At 43.0% G+C, this 16,938-nt stretch overlaps 3 protein-coding genes across 3 annotated transcripts; all 3 read right to left on the bottom strand.

Annotated features, from left to right (window-relative positions):
• Positions 1-1,189: 1,189 nt before the first annotated feature.
• On the bottom strand, positions 1,190-3,291 carry LOC108956499 (disease resistance protein TAO1-like). The gene is made up of 2 exons (XM_039306670.1): positions 2,764-3,291; positions 1,190-2,661 (listed from the first exon to the last, which is right to left on the bottom strand). Exons 1-2 carry the CDS (start codon positions 2,854-2,856, stop codon positions 1,903-1,905), a joined length of 852 nt encoding a protein of 283 aa, XP_039162604.1. The 5' UTR covers positions 2,857-3,291; the 3' UTR covers positions 1,190-1,902.
• LOC120290619 (TMV resistance protein N-like) lies at positions 3,166-3,933 on the bottom strand. The gene has a single exon (XM_039306949.1). The coding sequence runs from the start codon at positions 3,931-3,933 to the stop codon at positions 3,166-3,168; it is 768 nt and encodes a 255-aa protein (XP_039162883.1).
• Positions 3,663-6,159, bottom strand: LOC104428261 (TMV resistance protein N-like). Its single transcript, XM_039306669.1, has 2 exons — positions 5,409-6,159; positions 3,663-4,306 (listed from the first exon to the last, which is right to left on the bottom strand). Exons 1-2 carry the CDS (start codon positions 6,080-6,082, stop codon positions 3,961-3,963), a joined length of 1,020 nt encoding a protein of 339 aa, XP_039162603.1. The 5' UTR covers positions 6,083-6,159; the 3' UTR covers positions 3,663-3,960.
• Positions 6,160-16,938: the final 10,779 nt, after the last annotated feature.

A 16,938-nucleotide genomic window follows, 5' to 3' on the forward strand; every position in this document is an offset into this window, starting at 1 on the left:
CATCTACTTGTTCGATCCTCAGAGGAGTACCATCCTCGGTGCTTATCTGACTGCTAGTGAAGATGGTTGCCGGTAATTTGGTAACAAAATGCAGTTGCAAACTGCTTGTGCTTCCCTTATTCTTTTTTCTACAACAATGTTGATTCCTCTCAATGTCATGCGCTTGCGTAGAGCACTGTCTTTGGCTATTTTATCGAAACGCCATTCTTCATCGCTAAAAAATGGAGGGTGGTACTTCTTGTTCACTGCACATAACAGAGGAAACTTGTCAATCTTTAAGTCTTTTTTAAGGTCCACAAATATTATCAATGACAAATCCACTTCTTCATGCCACTTCTTTGGAAACTTGAAACAAGACATGGAGTAAGTTTGTACAGCATAAGCCATTGTTTTTACCTAATGTCCCTACCAGCTTGTGACAACAACTTAGATTTTCAGCTAGGCATCCTTGTCAAGACTCTATCCTTAAAAAGCCAAGAGCTTCATGTTTGGATCTACCCCATAGAATAGGCAGACCCATATAGTTACCAGGGTTCTGAATACCATTCATTCCCTGGGCTATGCGCACCTCTGTTCTGAACTCTGCACCCATGTTAGGACTGAATCATATACTGGATTTTTGCAAGATAATCCTAGGGACCGAGCAGTGCAATACAGTCAAGAATTTTTTCGAACATCTGCAGTTCAATCAGGGTTAGTAACAAGAAAGAATAGGGAGTCATAAGTAAAGAGAATGTGGGCTCAGGGCACTCCTTTTAAGCTTAATTCCTAAAAGCCAACCCTCCTACAGCATATGGGATAAAACATAAGCCACAATTGTGAATAAAAAGTGTTAGTATATGTGCTTGCCCGTCTGCGACTCGACCAGCACAGCCTCGCTGACCTCGAACAACACAACGCGCCCCCCCCCCCCCCACCCCACCCCCACCTCCTCTCTCTCTCTCTCTCTCTCTAATGTAAGAATCCGAGAGAAACTCCGACCATCCACTCTCTCTCTCTCTATCTCTAGCCCTTCCTCATCTCTCGCTACGAGACTTTCACATTCCGTGTTCAGTTTCTCCGTTTCGAACAAAACAAGAGAGGGAAAAACAGGGTTTGACCACACTCGTTTGAGTTGAAACTCATATATAACAAAGACAAAAGGAGGAATAAAATGAAAATCATGGACATCAATCAATGAACTGAGTACTATGTTCAAAAGCTGATCAAAATTGGACAATGTTTTGGCATCGTATGAGCGTGCCTTGTTCACTTCCTTAGCTTCATCATCAATATTTGTCCGGGAGAAAGCCTTTTTCATAGAACAAAAAAACAAAACAACAACAAAACAAACAAAATGGCTACACCAAGCACCACAACCAAGTCATGTTCTAAATTCCTTACTGGCGCAACATCCGGGTGTCCCTGTAATACTTGCTGGACTTCCATCAGGTCAGATTTCCATAACCCTCGAAAAGCATCTCACAATAGCAACCCCGGCCACGTTTACAATAATTGCGACGGTCGGGCAACCACTTGCAACGGACAATTAGGCAACATTCTAAATCCAAATTCGAGGTGTCCACCAAACTCTCCAACGACCTGCAATCGTGAATCCGCAAACACTTTAGAGATTCCAAGTGGTCCAAACCTTCCATGCTTCTTAGATTCAGACATTTTCCTACTCAAAGCTCCCTTAGCTTCCACAATTTCGACAGGTCTGGCATCCTTTCGATCGACCTACAATATGCGACCGCAAGGGATGAAAGGGATCCCAATTCTTCGAGGCCGCGAATCTCGACTAGTAGCTCGCATTCGAACAGATCTACCTCTTGCAGATTCTTCATATGTGACGGCTCAAGTGCTATTGTGGGGTGGCCGCTATGGAGGACGTATCGAATTTTTTTTCGAACCGGAATCCTTTCATTTTCTGCAAAAAGGGTAGAGCTGTCTTGAAAGCGGGCAATCCTGCAGAAGGAGTTTCTCCAACTCCGAATCACATATACCAACGAATATCGGCATCCACCAACAAGTTGAACAAAAATATAGAAAAGGTGAGTTCGCCAGTTCTCGAAATATTGAGTCTCTCAAACTAGACGGGAGCTGGAGGAGGAACCGCATGTTTGGGGTGGCCAATATTTGTTTTTCCATCTGAGATCGGGTACGATCGGGTCCACAGGATAAAACAATGACATTCTCCAGCTCACCAAGAGGGGTCCACGTCGGATTCCCTAACCGTCTGCTCTCCTGTGCAGCTATCTCAAGTTCACGGATATTAGAGACAAGATTCGCCACAGTGGGTAATCCGGATATTTGGGTCCCTGACAAGTCTGGCATTTTCAAACAGGACTGCCTACTTCCGTTGGACCAAAAAGGACCAGTCACTGACTGAACAAACCAGATCGCACTAGGTAATTTTGTCAACCCTCCCTTAATGTCCCTCATCCTAAGTGTTGTTAGTTGCTTTAGATTGCTAAATGAATCCGGTAGGTGATCAATACTTGTTCCTAACAAATCCAACTCGATTAATGATTGTAATTTCCCAATCGAGTTCGGAAGTTTCTTTATCTGCCCACAACCACGTAATCTCAAAATCTCCAAGAACACCAGTGTAGATAAATCGGGTGTTCTCCTTAAGTTTTTACAGTTGCTGAGATCTAGGACTTTTAGTTTTCTTGTCGCCTGCAAAACAATTCGATAAAATAAAATATTTATTGAGAAACAACCTACAAAAAAAAATGAAAAGAAACAATTTACGTGTCAAGGCGTGGAGTTGTATCGTACTTTGATCCAATCAATACTTTCTCCCAAAATTTTGCTCCATGAAAAGTCAAGAACGACCAAATTAGTTGGATGAAAGTTTTTTGTCTCAAACATGGAACAAGAAATCCATCTTAAACGGGAGAAAAGATTATCGAAATCTCCAACAAAGGACACCCCACGCGAGAACCGCAGGTTTTGTAAAGCAGCATATTCATCAGCCTTTAGAATGATGTCTTCATAAAAGAATCTTCGAGATCCAAGTGAAAGAGCTTCTATTTTCTTACTTCCCTGAGAATGGAAACACCAAGAAGTCCACGTGTAATGGTCAAAATCAAACAATTGCAAGCGCTCATAGCAATCAAATTGTCCTTTTGCAACAATAATCTGCAACAATTCACATGAAATTAAATTGCTATACTCTTTCTATACCTCTTTTTGCTTCAGAATATTCAAGGCATCCTCATGATTCCACACTCTACTACGCTCGCAGGGTTCTTTGTTCTCTTGACGTACAATTTCCCTTCCGAGGTCTCGCACTTGATCATGCATCCAAAAGTTATTGTCATCTTTAATTTTGATCAAGGACATGAGAAAGAGGACCTTAATGGCAACGTCTGGATGGTATCCATAGGCATCCCACATAGAGAGAGGGTATGTTTTATCCTCATTAACAAAAAAACAAGCTATATCCAAAAATACTTGCTTTGTTTTATTATCTAACTTATCATAAGATATCATCAATTTACTTTGGACTTCATCAGGAGGAGCATCTTTTAACTTTTTCAATGTGGCTTGCCAGAATTCTTTGGGTTCATTGTTAAGGGATGAACCTGTAACCTCAAGGGCTAAAGGAAGCATTCCCAATGTGGAGACAATCTTATTTGAAAGGGAGCCATAATAATCTGGCGGTGAGTCCCTTCTAAAGGCATGCTTACTGAAAAGCTTAAGAGCATCTTCAAATTTCATTTCCTGTACTTCGTAAATCAAAACTTTTGCAGATTTTTTTACATGGCCTTCACCTATTGCTCCTCCCTCAATCCTTAGAACACTTTGATCCCTAGTAGTTATGATAATCCTACTACCGAAACCAAACCAATCACCTTCTTCCGCTAGACTTTTGAGTTGCTGTTTCTCATCCACATCGTCCAGAACAATGAGAACTTTTCTATTGCCAAGAACTCTCTTAATCATGTTGATCCCCGCATCCAAATCACCAATTCAGTCGAGCATAGAATGAGAAGTAACAAACTTGGATAGCAACTGTTTTTGCAAATATACCAAACCATGGCGTTGTGATAACTCTCGGACATCTGAAAGGAAATTGCAGTCTTTGAAGTGAGAAGACAATTGATTGAAGACAACCTTAGCAAGTGTTGTTTTGCCAATCCCGCCCATTCCGTGTAATCCAAGAAATTCTATGACATCAGATCCCACGTCCAACATCTCGATTATAGCTTTTGCACGATCATCAACTCCAACTAGATTTTTAGTCACAATCTTTTTATTGCGGACATTCAGCTTATCCAACACAGTTTCAATTACAGATTGCATCAAATCTGCTTGGCTGCAACAACGTAACAACCATTTTAAGAATATATCTCATATTGCAAAACTACTCCCTAAATGACTCAATTGTCCTTACAATTTGCGGAAATTACGCAAAATAATCTAGACGCTAAAACAATCAGGATTTTTTCCGATCTGTCTACGCTCCCCCAATTTAGTCATCATCCTCGTCAACCCCTGCCACCACCAAGCCGCCATTGACATCACTCACTTCCCCAGGCTGTCACTGTCGCTTTCCAGTGCCGTTGCCCATCGCACCTCGTCAATCCGCCCATCTCAGCCTTGTCTTAATCCTTCAAGTCACGCGGGTCGTGGCTTTGCGACCACCGGGGATGGCTTTGCCGGCCTCCGCTGACCCTAGATTTGGTTGGTGACATTAGACCCAACACCCCGAGCCCGAATCCGACTTGCCATGGAGTGAGAGAAAGAAAGGGTGGCGGCCAGATGGCTCGGCTGCGGCTTCTGGTGGCTTGGGATTGGGCTGGTGAAAAAGGAGTGGCAGGGACTGACGGAGAGCTGCTGCGATGGCTGGCTGGCGGCTTGGCGGAATTGCTAGGAGCGATCGCCACAACAGTGCCGATATTCATAAGAGAACAGAGCTTTTCACTTTTTTAAGTAATCGTTTCATTCTAATATTCCTTATATATCCACTGGCCCTTATACTTTTATATTTTTATTCGAGCTTATGAAATCGAAAGTAAAAAATCGCACTGCCATACAAATGAGGATGAAAGATACGTAGGAAACTACACAAAATCCCCTTAAATTACGGGTAGTACACATTTTTTTTTTTTCTGAAACATTCAACGGTTATGCAATATTTCCTGCACTTTTATTCTGTTAAAACTGTTATCTCTCTATTAGCTTTGTCGCTAGCAGTGTAGTGCACATGAGTTTTATGTGATTGATATATTTTTACCTCAGTTTTTAAGAAAACTCTCCTTCATACTTAAACATGGTGAAAAATGAAAGAAAATTAGAAAATAGGAGAAAAATGAAAAGAATGAAATAATAATTTTTCATCCACAACACTACAATTAAATTAAATAGAGAGGAAAAGGAAATCTACAAACAATAATTGAAAAGTTTTAGACATTTACCCTTCATCTTTCCTCCAGTTCCATCCCTTTATCTTGTCCACTTCAATGAGGGCCTTTTTCCATGATTCAACTTCATTACGAAATTTTTTCTGGTGCACTGAAAGAGCTTTGCTGTATAACTTTGTTTTGAGCTTGACATCATCAGGCTCCACATCTAAGAAAATGGGCAAAATCTCTTTATTCCCATTCGATTTGGAGGCGCACTCAACCATGTATGCAAGCTCTCGAAGGCACCAGTGACTCGATGCATAATTCTTGGAGAATATGGGAATGTAGATCTTGGAGTTTTGGATGGCTTGTAGAAGTTCATCGCCAATTCTTTGACCGACATGGAGGGATTCATTATCCCTAAAGACGAGGATCCCGGTCTCAACCATGCCATGGTAAAGAAAATCGGTGAATCCATGACGAGTGTCTCGTCCATGAAAACTTAGAAAAACCTCGTAGGAAGGTCCAACTGATTCCCAAGAATTCGTCCCTTTTGCTGGCACTTCGTGCTTCTTCGAGGTCCGGCTAAGAAGGACGCAGAGGTATATGAGGAGAGCGATGGAGAGTGCGGAGAGGCTGAGGATTCCGATGAGGAAGTAGAGCTTGAGGCTGGGGCGGGGAGTCTCGCAGGTGAGCTCGTGAGGGAGAGAGCAGTCGAGAGGTCGGTGTTCGCCGGAAACCACCATGTTTCCAGCGGAGCGAAGAGCGAGAGAGTTGAAAAGGCTAACGGAGTACGTGAATGCGTGAGAATTCTAGAATGAGAGCTTTGCGGAGAGAGAGAGGAGCAGTGCAGAAGAGAGTCTCGTTTAGTAATACTATTACGAAAGTGCCACTGTGATGGATGAGTGGAAATAAATTGCAAAAAGTGACAATGATGGGTTCAGAAAGCATTGCACTCCACCCAAAAAAAAAAAGAAATTGTTCCAGAAGTGGGCACGCTTTATTGTTACGCGTGTTTGCATCTAAGCATGCCTCAGTCCAGGCCTCAATCGCCCGATGGCCTGCTCTAATCCCTCCTTCTCCAAATGGAATCGTCCTCAGCCGTTCGATCCGAATACCTGCTTCCAAGTCAAACCTCGTGCGGGGCCCAGAGAAGGAGAACGAGAAGGAAAGGCACATGAAATGAGGGTGTCACCACCATCGAGGACCACTCAACGACGAGAGAAAGCAAGTCAAAAGTCTTTCCCCATCGAAAGACTTTTTGACTTGCTTTAGCTGCAAAAAAGCAAAAGCCGACGAAACCCTCTCGAAAGAAATGTGCAGAAAAAAGACGCCGACGAGGAAAGCAAATCAAAAGCCTTCCACCACCTGGCACAGTTTGTAAGTGATGCGACGGAGAAAATCAATAATAATTTAATAATTATACTAAAATTTGTGTTTAACTATGGGATTTAGTATGGGGTCTGCACGGTTTTTCTTAGGTATTATATGAAAATCTAGATGTCAGACAATGTAACGTAAATTTAGTGTGCATCAAACTCTCCAACTTGTTTATTTATTCTAAATAACTCATATTTATCAAATAGCATATGTGGTAATGTTATTATTGTATAATTTTACTTTAAAAAAAAAGTTGAAAAGAGTTAGCTGATGCGGGTCATAGTACAAGAATATGAACCTGCGAATATACTATATGTGTAATTTTAACACTAGTCTCTCATCAAGGGGTTAAAGAGAGTTGAAGACGCTGTTTGGAAGCTAGCTATTACTTTACATATACATCAACATAGCCAAGATTGGCCATGTAATACAGTTTGTCAAATTTTCATCTTTATCCTAATTCATAAAATTCATCATCTCTTCTACTTACTCTACTTTTGTTGATCATGAGTTTTTGAAGATTTACATTAGATCCATCATTTTTATGGGTCTAGATTTAATTCAACACATAATTAGATTCCTAGCTTCGGAATTAGAAGATATAAAGTGAAATCAGGATAGAACATGAAGATGAATTTTTAGTTTTCCTTTATTATAATTATATTAGAGAAAATTTCAAGAATCTCCTCAAATTTAATATCTATATCAAATATGTTTCCCAACTTTTGGCATTTTCAACAATCTTTATGTTTAGAAAAAAAATCCTTAAATAAAATATTAAACTATTGCTCTACTACAAATATGTATTTATGTGTTAGACACATGATTGACGTGATGTGATTGATTAATCCAAATGGCCCGTGCACTCTATGCATGTCATCCTAATTGGCACTTAAAAATTAAAAATACTCATTTTCATTAGCTTGTTACGCAATGTATCATAATATGGTATGTGTCACGGCCAAGAGATTCCGGTAACTAAGGGGCCATGCCTTCTCGTGGAGGACCTTTTGTGCTCACTGAGATTCCCAACAAGACTCCTTTTGGAACTTTCCAAGGGCGGACGATACGATAATTGAGCTGCATTCTAGAAGTCTCTAGCCATTAATATCAGTAGTTGGTAGCTATTAAGGTTTGGCGGTGCAATCTCGTCCGTCAGATAAAGAGTCAATCAACAGATGTAATCAGAGGGTCTCTAGTATAAGAAGGAGTGCCCTCCCCTTCATTTGTATACATCCAATCCTTTCAGTAATATCAAAACTCATTTCTTTCCAAAGTTCTTCTCTCTAGAAGTTTTATCTCTCTACAATCTGGGTGAGCGAGCAAGTGAGCGTTCGATTGAGCAAGGCTTGGCTTAGGTGATCCAAAAGAGCCTGAGCTGCCACGCTATCACGATCCTAATCGATCGGCCCGTGACAAGTGGTATCAGAGCAAAGGAGAGATCTGTTTCGAGAGATCGATGAGCACCAATTGTTTGAGAGAATGTCGAGCCAAGAAGCTGCTATGGATGGAGAGGCCGTGCAAGTCAAGGAGACTCGCAGCCAAATAAAGAAAAGAGAAGCCTCAATGGATGTCGTAGCTGCATTGGATGAGAAGCTCGTGAAGGTCTAGAGTACCATGGTCGAGTTCATGGAAGGTCTTAACGATGTGAGAGACCGCATCATGGAGGTTGAGGTCTCGCTCTGTGAAGATTTCACGACCGGCATCAACCAAGCAACAGCCCCATTGCATGACAAGGACGAAGCCCTTGAAGTATCGATCGATGTGTTGAAGGAGCGTGTCCAAGTGATCGAGGAAGAAAGCTTTCGTAGGGATGAGGTCGAAGCCATGAAGGCGGAGATCCAAGAGCTCAAGACCGAGCTCGCCCTATGCAAATTGAGCATCACCAGTGGAGTGATACCTACACAAGCGGTGCTTAAGCTCGAGGTGCCGAAGCCTAAAGAGTTCAAAGGCAACTGATCCGCCAAGGAGGTGGATAAATTCGTGTGAAGCATGGAGCAATACTTTGACGCCGTCAACATTCAAGACGAGTTGATCAAGGTAAGAACCGCTTAGATGTTCCTTTCCGATACCGCAATGCTTTGGTGGCGCAATAGGTGCGACGAGACAAAGCGTGATGCCGATCCCGTTGACACATGGGATGACTTCATGAGAGAGTTCCGAGACTACTTCTTCCCTGAGTTTGCTCAACAAGAAGCTTGTAGCAAGCTCTGTCGCCTCGAGCAAAGAGGCACGATCCGAGAGTACGTGAAGGAATTCACGGAGCTCAAATCTAGATCCACAACCTAGGAGAGGAGGAGGCTCTCGGAGCGTTCATGGATGGATTGAAGTCGTGGGCACAACTTGAGCTAAAGCGACAGGACATGAATAGTCTTGCAAGAGTGCTAAGCATGGCCGAGTCCCTCGTCGACCTCACCAAAGCCGAACCAAAGAATTGAGCAAGAGATTGGAGGTCGGAGTGATCCTCTGAGGACGAAGGAAGAAGCACACTCCGAGGCGCGCATGATCAAGGTGGCCGAGTCAAGACATGGGGTGAAGGAACTTCTAAGCCGTCCTTCCAAAAGGGTCGACCAACGGATTGCATGACGAATAAGTTTGATCAACCCCTGTCTTCACCTTGCTTCATTTGCAAAGGTCCGCATTTGACCCAAAAGTGCCCAAAGAAGGGTAGGATCAATGCCCTTCTTGCCATCAAAGAAGAGGAGGAGGAGCCCTGTCACGCCACGAACCCCAAGCGCGCGAACATCCCACCATGGTCATGCAAATGTGTGATATTCCCAGGACATGTCACCGACCCATTCATGTTATTATACATGCAGAAGCGAAACAAATCCCTAACAACAATTAATTTGGGATAGAAAAGCAAGCAATTAATCATAACCAAACACTTACATAATCCAACGGAGTTTACAAACAGAGATCTACAACCAAAAGTCTACAAAAGACCAGCTTATAAAAAGGGATCATCCCACAACCTACAAGCCGAACACGATCTCCAATCCTTCAACTTCACCTCTATAACTCCACAAGGCCAACTATAATGAACTGGCCGCTCCATCCACTAGGGAGTTGAAAATGTAAGCCTACAACGGGGTAAGACATTGTCTCAGCAAGTTCACCCCTTAAACCCATATTAGAATGAAAATACACTCAAGGATGGCCTAGCCACATCATCACAAACAATGAAACTTACCTTTGCATCAATTCTTTCTTACAGGTTAGCACAGTTCATATTACTCAAGCATATACAATAATAGAATTCAAACAACCGAAACACCAATATTTTCACATAACCAAAACTATAGGAGTCCTAATTATAAGACCAAATTGTTATGACACGTCCCATACCGTGCCACACAATTTCGCCCCATAAACCGATAATCAAATCATTCAGCATGCGTTCCAATTGTTATTCACTGCCATACAAGGGCACTGCCATACAAGGGCATAGCTTACTCACAATTCGGCTATCTATTGGCATTTTGCCAGGCATCGTCTCCCCACCTTGGAGCACGACTTCGTCACTACGTCGACGGCATTCCCGAAGGAGCATAGGCCTAAAATCAACTGTGACCCGAGCCCATTATAAGGGGCATCCCACATAGGGGCAAGTCTGGCTCAATAGCTCAAGACAATTTCCTCTTAATTAATACACAATAAATTCATACTCGGCCCAGGACACTTTACATTTTACTCAATGCTTCCATTTAAAATAGTGATATCGGCCTCTTTTCTTCATATTAAAAATATCCAAGAAATTACTCACATGTGTGGGGACACATTAATTTCGAACCAGAAAACCAATGTCTTACTTTCTCTAACCCCACCATTTAATATAATCCTTAAAATCAAATTTTGGTATCAAAACCCGACACTTGGGATTTTTTGAATAAAGTACATAATTTTCACAATCAACACTCAATTTGCAATATACACTCATCAAATTCATAATCTGAATACATAGCAGTGATCAACGCGAAATTATGACAATTTAAGATCCCGAAATAATTTTCGGAAATAATAAATAATTAAATTTATTTCGAAAATTAATTAAATAATAATATTTTAATAATTTTATATGATATAATATATTGTTAAATAATTAAATAATTTCGAAATATTTATTTATTCAAAAATAATCAATTAAGGTCTAATCAAGATTATAGTAATCTAAATATCTACTTAGCCTTAATTAAACATGCATTAAACTAATCACACCCCTTAATCTAATCCACACTTAACTAAACTAATCTAACTTAACTTAAACTAAGCACACCTAAAGCATCATTAACCTTATAATCAAGGTTTAGGAGGCTAAACTCACCGGAATCGCTTTCCGATGAGTTTTTGACGAAGACAATGGCGAGGTGGTCGATAAACTTCCTCGGGGCGACATCAAAAGAGGACCGAAGGCACCCAAAACAGGCCTTGAAGTTCCACGACCTAGCTGGAACTTAGCTTCTAATCTTGGCCGGAGGAGGGCTGTTCGGCGGTTGATTGGGTGCGGAATGGTTGTGGCTCAGGCGAGTGGAAGCAGCAGCTTCGACGGGACTTTCGGTGGCCTTGGTGACGGCGAGCAGCTGCCTGGACGATGGCTTGGATGATCGGATGAAGGCGAAGCAGCAGGGACGCACGGCGGAGTACCTCACGCGAGCGAGCAACGACGACCTTGGCCGCTCTGGGGACGGGACGACGGTGGCTGAGTCAGGGTCACACGAGAAGCGGCTAGGTGGTGAACTAGCGCGCAGACAAAGGTGGAGCAGCGAGCTAGCCGGTCGTGTGAGCGAAAGAGAAGTAACACCGGCAGCAAGCGACTCCGATGACGTGCGAGCGAGCGGTCGTGCGAGCGAGCGAAGGGGCAACTGGAGGAGCTGGTTCCGCACAGCTTTTATTTTTTTTCTCCCTTCCCAAGGCAAAGTCCTTGTTTCAAGGAAGAAGATGATGTGAGAGCCCACATTTTTTAGAGCAAAATTGCACCCTACACTTGTCAAAATCCCCCCCACTTTGGCCCCACCATGACCTCACATGACCTCACTTTCCACTCACTCAAATCTTCCATAACAATCCTCCAATGGGTCCAAAATGCCTCTTGCACCATGGCATGCGAATTTTAAAAGTTTGTATCTCAATTATTTCAATTTCATTCAATTCTCTTCTAATTGAACCAAATTGAAGTCCATAAATTAATTCATTGTCACCACACTTCAATTCACATTTTTACTCGACCATAGAACCATCTTGGATCCCAAAAGTACAATCAAAAGCGGGCCTACTAATTTTCCCAAACCAAATTAACCATACTTTAATTTTCCATTGAAAAACTCGGTTTGTAAGAAAATCTTCTGAAGATGAGTCAACGTTCCTAAAATGATTTATGACACAACATGACTTCCAATTTTTGAATTCGGTTTCCATTTTACGGTTAATTTCACTCTGGCATGATAATAGCGCGTCATAATCTACCGGGTAGTTTTTAGGAAATTTTCATGCATTTGACATGCGGTTGATCATTTTCAAGCCACAATGTACATCTTTGACACATTGGCGACTCTCGGTTGTCGTGGTAATATCAATGTTTCAAATACGGACACAGTGGTACCAAACGATAGAAAAATTGGTCCAAGTGCCAATCGACAAGAATTGTGGGAATCACCCACACTTGATCACATGCATTTGTTGAATCGACCTATCTCCAGTCTCTAATTGATTTTTAACTGTGTCGTACTGACCATTGTAGATTAGCTCGGTTGAAAGGTCGCTTCTTGGTCAAATTCTTGAGTCCGATGCATTAGAATCTCTTTACGGCTTCGCCTGATAGACTAGTCTTCTCATGAGTGGCCAATTCAGAGAAAAGAATTATACACATGTAGATGAAATGCCCGTCTCATTTTACTGAAAATAGAATTGGAAAATCGGAATGTCATAAGCCCAAAGAAAAGAAGCAGCAAATCCGACTTGGAGCTATGAAGGTTGTCAACATCGTCCAACCTCGATAGCCGTCCAAAGAAGAAGCTACACCGAACACGGACATGTTCTTCGTGGAGGTCGAATTGTGTGGCTGAGTGCTATACGCCTTGGTCAACATCGGTGCCTCAAACATGTTCATGTTGACCAAGGTGGTGAAAGCCTTGGGACTTTGCGTGGAGCCAAATCGGGAGATGTTCAAACCCATCAACTCGGATGGCCTCCATGCTATAGGATTGACTCCTGACGTGGATGTCAAAATTGGCAGATGGAAGGCCAAGTTGGAATTCGAGGTAAGACCAGTTTGGTTCAGCTTTAGGGAAATGCTCTTAGGAGAATGCAAATACCTTTGAGACAAAGTGGTTGTCCAAAATATTACACCGTTTGGTAAATTATAGTCTCAAACAGCATTGAAAGGCAACTTTAGCGAAATACCGTTTGGCAAAACTTACATTACAAATGGGCTTTTGCTTTTATTTATTTATTTTTAAAATTTGAAAATCAAATTCGGCGGCCGGCGGTGCCGGGCGGCCAGATCTGGCTGCCCGAGGTTGCGACCTCGGGCGACGCCATCGCCTCCTAGAAGCATGACCTTAAGCCCCTGGAGGCGTAGAGGCCAAATATGGACTCCAGACCGCCAGATTTGGCGGCCTGAGGTATTGCGAACTCAGGCAACGCAACCTCAGGCGACGCCGTTACTACCTGGAGGCGCAACCTCAGGCGCCTAAGGTCGCAGAGGCCAGATCTGGCCTTCGGACCACCAGATGTGGCGGCTTGAGGTCGCGCGGACCCAGACAACGCAACCTCAGGCGACGCCGTCGCCACCTGGGAGGCGTAACCTCAAGCGCCCGAGGTCGCAGAGGCTAGATCTAGCCGTCCGTGGCCAAATTTGGCCTTCAGACCGCCAGATTTGGTGGCCTGAGGTCGCATGGACCTCATGCGTCGTCGCCTGGTTCGCGCAGAAACAAGCGATGCCGCCTGAGGTCCGCGCGACCTTAGGCGACGCCGCCTGAGGTCCGCGCGACCTAAGCGGTGCCGCCTGAGGTCCACGCAACCTAAGCGGCACCGCTTAAGGTCGTGGGTTGCACCACCCCCAGGCAGTGGTCACCGGGGACGTGCAACCCTTAGGCAGCGGCGGCGGTGGCGGCTGTCGGAGAAGCTTGATGGCCAGGAAGAAGAAGAAGAAGAAGAAGAAGACGACGACTGGGGAAGAGAAGATTATCAATACGCATGGCATTTCCCAAATGCCCAATGCTTAATGCTGCCCCTCCCCAGCTTTCAGCATTCGAAATGCTTATATTTGAGCGAAGGGGTTTTCAAAAACTTTGCCAAACACAAAAATTTCTCCAATGGGCTTTAGGCCCCTAAAGCCCCTTGTGAAAGTCCAACCAAACGGGGCAGTAATCCCTCTCGATCATTATGACCTCATTTTGGGAATGCAATTCTTCAATAGCGTAAGATTCATGATTGATATGAGAACCAAGTGCATTATGATCCTTGATCCGAAATGCCCGGCGATGATCCCCATGATGAAAGGGGTGGTCGACACCAAGACCATCGCCACGATCCGACGCCTCGACAAGAGCTTGAAGGTCAGAAAATGCATGAATGAGCCACCATCCATGGAGAAGCCGAAGGTAGAGTTGGATCCTCCTACTCCAACTCGCGACATGCCGATCCAAGCGCTCTTCCCCAAGGTCGAGTACTCGCCACATGCCATGCCCAAGCCAAAGTTGGAGCCGAAAATAGAAGGGTGTGGTCCCTCGTTCGTGAGCGTTCGAGTGAAGCAAAACCAAAAGAAGAGAGCTTCTGCTCGTGCCAGAAAGGTTGCCCATTGAGCTATGAGCGACGAGGGCGTCGCTCGATTAAGTGGGGAAGAATGTCACGGCCAAGAGGTTCCGGTAACTAAGGGGTTGTGCCTTCTCGCGGAGGACCTCCTATGCTCGTTGGGATTCTTGACAAGACTCCTTCCAGAACTTTCCAAGTGCGGATGATACGGTAATTGAGCCGCATTCTAGAAGTCTCTAGCCATTAATGTCGGTAGTTGATAGCTCTCATTAGTGTCGATAGGTTTGGCGGTGCGATCTCGTCCGTCGGATAAATAGTCAATCAACGGATGTAATCAGAGGGTCTTTAGTATAAGAAGGGGTGCCCTTCCCCTCATTTGTATCCATCCAATCCTTTCAGTAATACCAAAACTCCTTTATTTCCAAAGCTCCTCTCTCTAGAAGCTTTCTCTCTCTACGATCCGGGTGAGCGAGCAAGTGAGCGTTCGATCACGCAAGGCTTGGCTTAGGTGATCCAAAATAGCCTAAGTCGCCGCGCGATCACGATCCCAATCGATCGGCCCGTGACATATGACTGTCACATGAAATAACTTCAACTTTACCACACATTTCTCTCTTCTTCTCTCTCCTCACCTTACAGCCAATTAATGACACCACCAACAATCCCTGACGGTACCACTCCCTAAACTGACACCACCTTTTTAGATAAAAAAAAAAAAAAAAAAAAACTGACACCACCTTTGTCTTCATCTCTCTCTCTCTCTCTCTCTCTCCCTCCCTCCCTCGCTACAACAAATTAATGACACCACCGACAATCCTAGATGGTCACCATCACTCCCTAAAGTGACACTGCCTTTGTCTTCATCTCTCTTTCTCTTCCCTCACCTTACGACCAATTAATGACACCACCGACAGTACTTAATAGTCACCATCACTCCTTAAACTAACACCACCTTTATTTTCATCTCTCCCCCCTCTCACCTTACAGCCAATCAATGACAACACCAAGAGTCCTTGACAATCACCACCACTCCTTAAACTAACACCACCTTTGTTTTCATATCCATCTCTCTCTCTCTCTCTCTCTACAGCCAATCAAGGACACCACTGACAGTCCTTGACAGTCACCACCACTCCCTAAATTGACACTAGCCAATCAATGACACCACCAACAATCCTTAATGGTCACCACCACTCCCTAAACTAACATTACCTCTCTCTCTCTCTCTCTCTCTCTCTCTTCTTTGCTATTGCCCCACTCAAAAATAAAGGCGTCAAGCTCAAAGCTACAATGACGCTTGACAAGATCTAGCATCTAGCTTGAGCAATGCATAGGGCTAGAAGGTGTGACGGATTTTGAGTGCTCGATTATACCCTACCTTTCTAGATGATTCTTTATAGTTAACAAGAGAAATGAAATGAATGCTTTTTCTATATCATTAATTGCATAGTACAAATATGCAAAGATGTATGAAATCACAAATTTAAACATAACGACAACTATAAAAGACATCAACAATATTTTGAATATTGGTGAGATTCGATAGATCGCAGAACAAATCAATCAAGATTACACAAAATCAAATATATATAACATATTGCTCGAAAATAAGATGATAGAAGTGAAACCAACTTGACTGGAGAAATTGAGCTATAAAATAGCCTAGATAATTGAATTTAATAATGGAGTAAATGTAAATTGCCACGAACATTATGTTGAACGATGAAGAAAAATCATTTTCAACGTACTTTGTACATTCATGAAAAACATCAACATAAGCAACCTATACAGCATTGCTAGAGTCATAAAATATTGCTAGAGTCATAAAATAAAGTAGCATCAGATTTCTACAGAACACAGGTATCTTTGAGACGCCACCGAAGCCATAAAACTTCAATAGCTGAATTAGCTAAAATACGATAATATGCTTTAGCATGGGTTCAATGTTAAGATCTTGCTTTTTACTACAACATGAAATTACAGTGTTTCCACACACACACACACACACACACACACAAAGAAGCCGTAAAGAGATGATCATTGAGATGACCAGCATAACTGGCATCGGAGAAGTCATTCAAAGCAAGAGAGGACTTAAGTAATGAAGTACTCGATGTAAACAGATAGTGCATAGAATTGTAGCATAGTTAGTAGTTCTAAACGAGACATGGATTAGGCTGATAATATATAGCTGCAAAAGCTATATCACAAGTAAATATTAAGGTAATGCCCCACAAGCAGACGACACAAGGTGGCATCTTTTAATGCTTGGCTGTCTTAAGTATTCAACTAGGCATTCGGCTTGAGATGCGCCAAAGTAACCTTCTTGGCGTGAGAGTAAATCCCAGCAGAAGACATAAAGCCCTAAGAGATAACTAAGTTTTGCCAGACCTTTTACCTCAAAATCTTGAATAAGAAACAGCTTAATCGAAGTATGGAACACCATCAGTGTAATCATAGTGATGATCAC

The sequence above is a fragment of the Eucalyptus grandis genome, chromosome 2, assembly GCF_016545825.1.
Source record: "Eucalyptus grandis isolate ANBG69807.140 chromosome 2, ASM1654582v1, whole genome shotgun sequence".
NCBI lineage: Eukaryota > Viridiplantae > Streptophyta > Magnoliopsida > Myrtales > Myrtaceae > Eucalyptus > Eucalyptus grandis.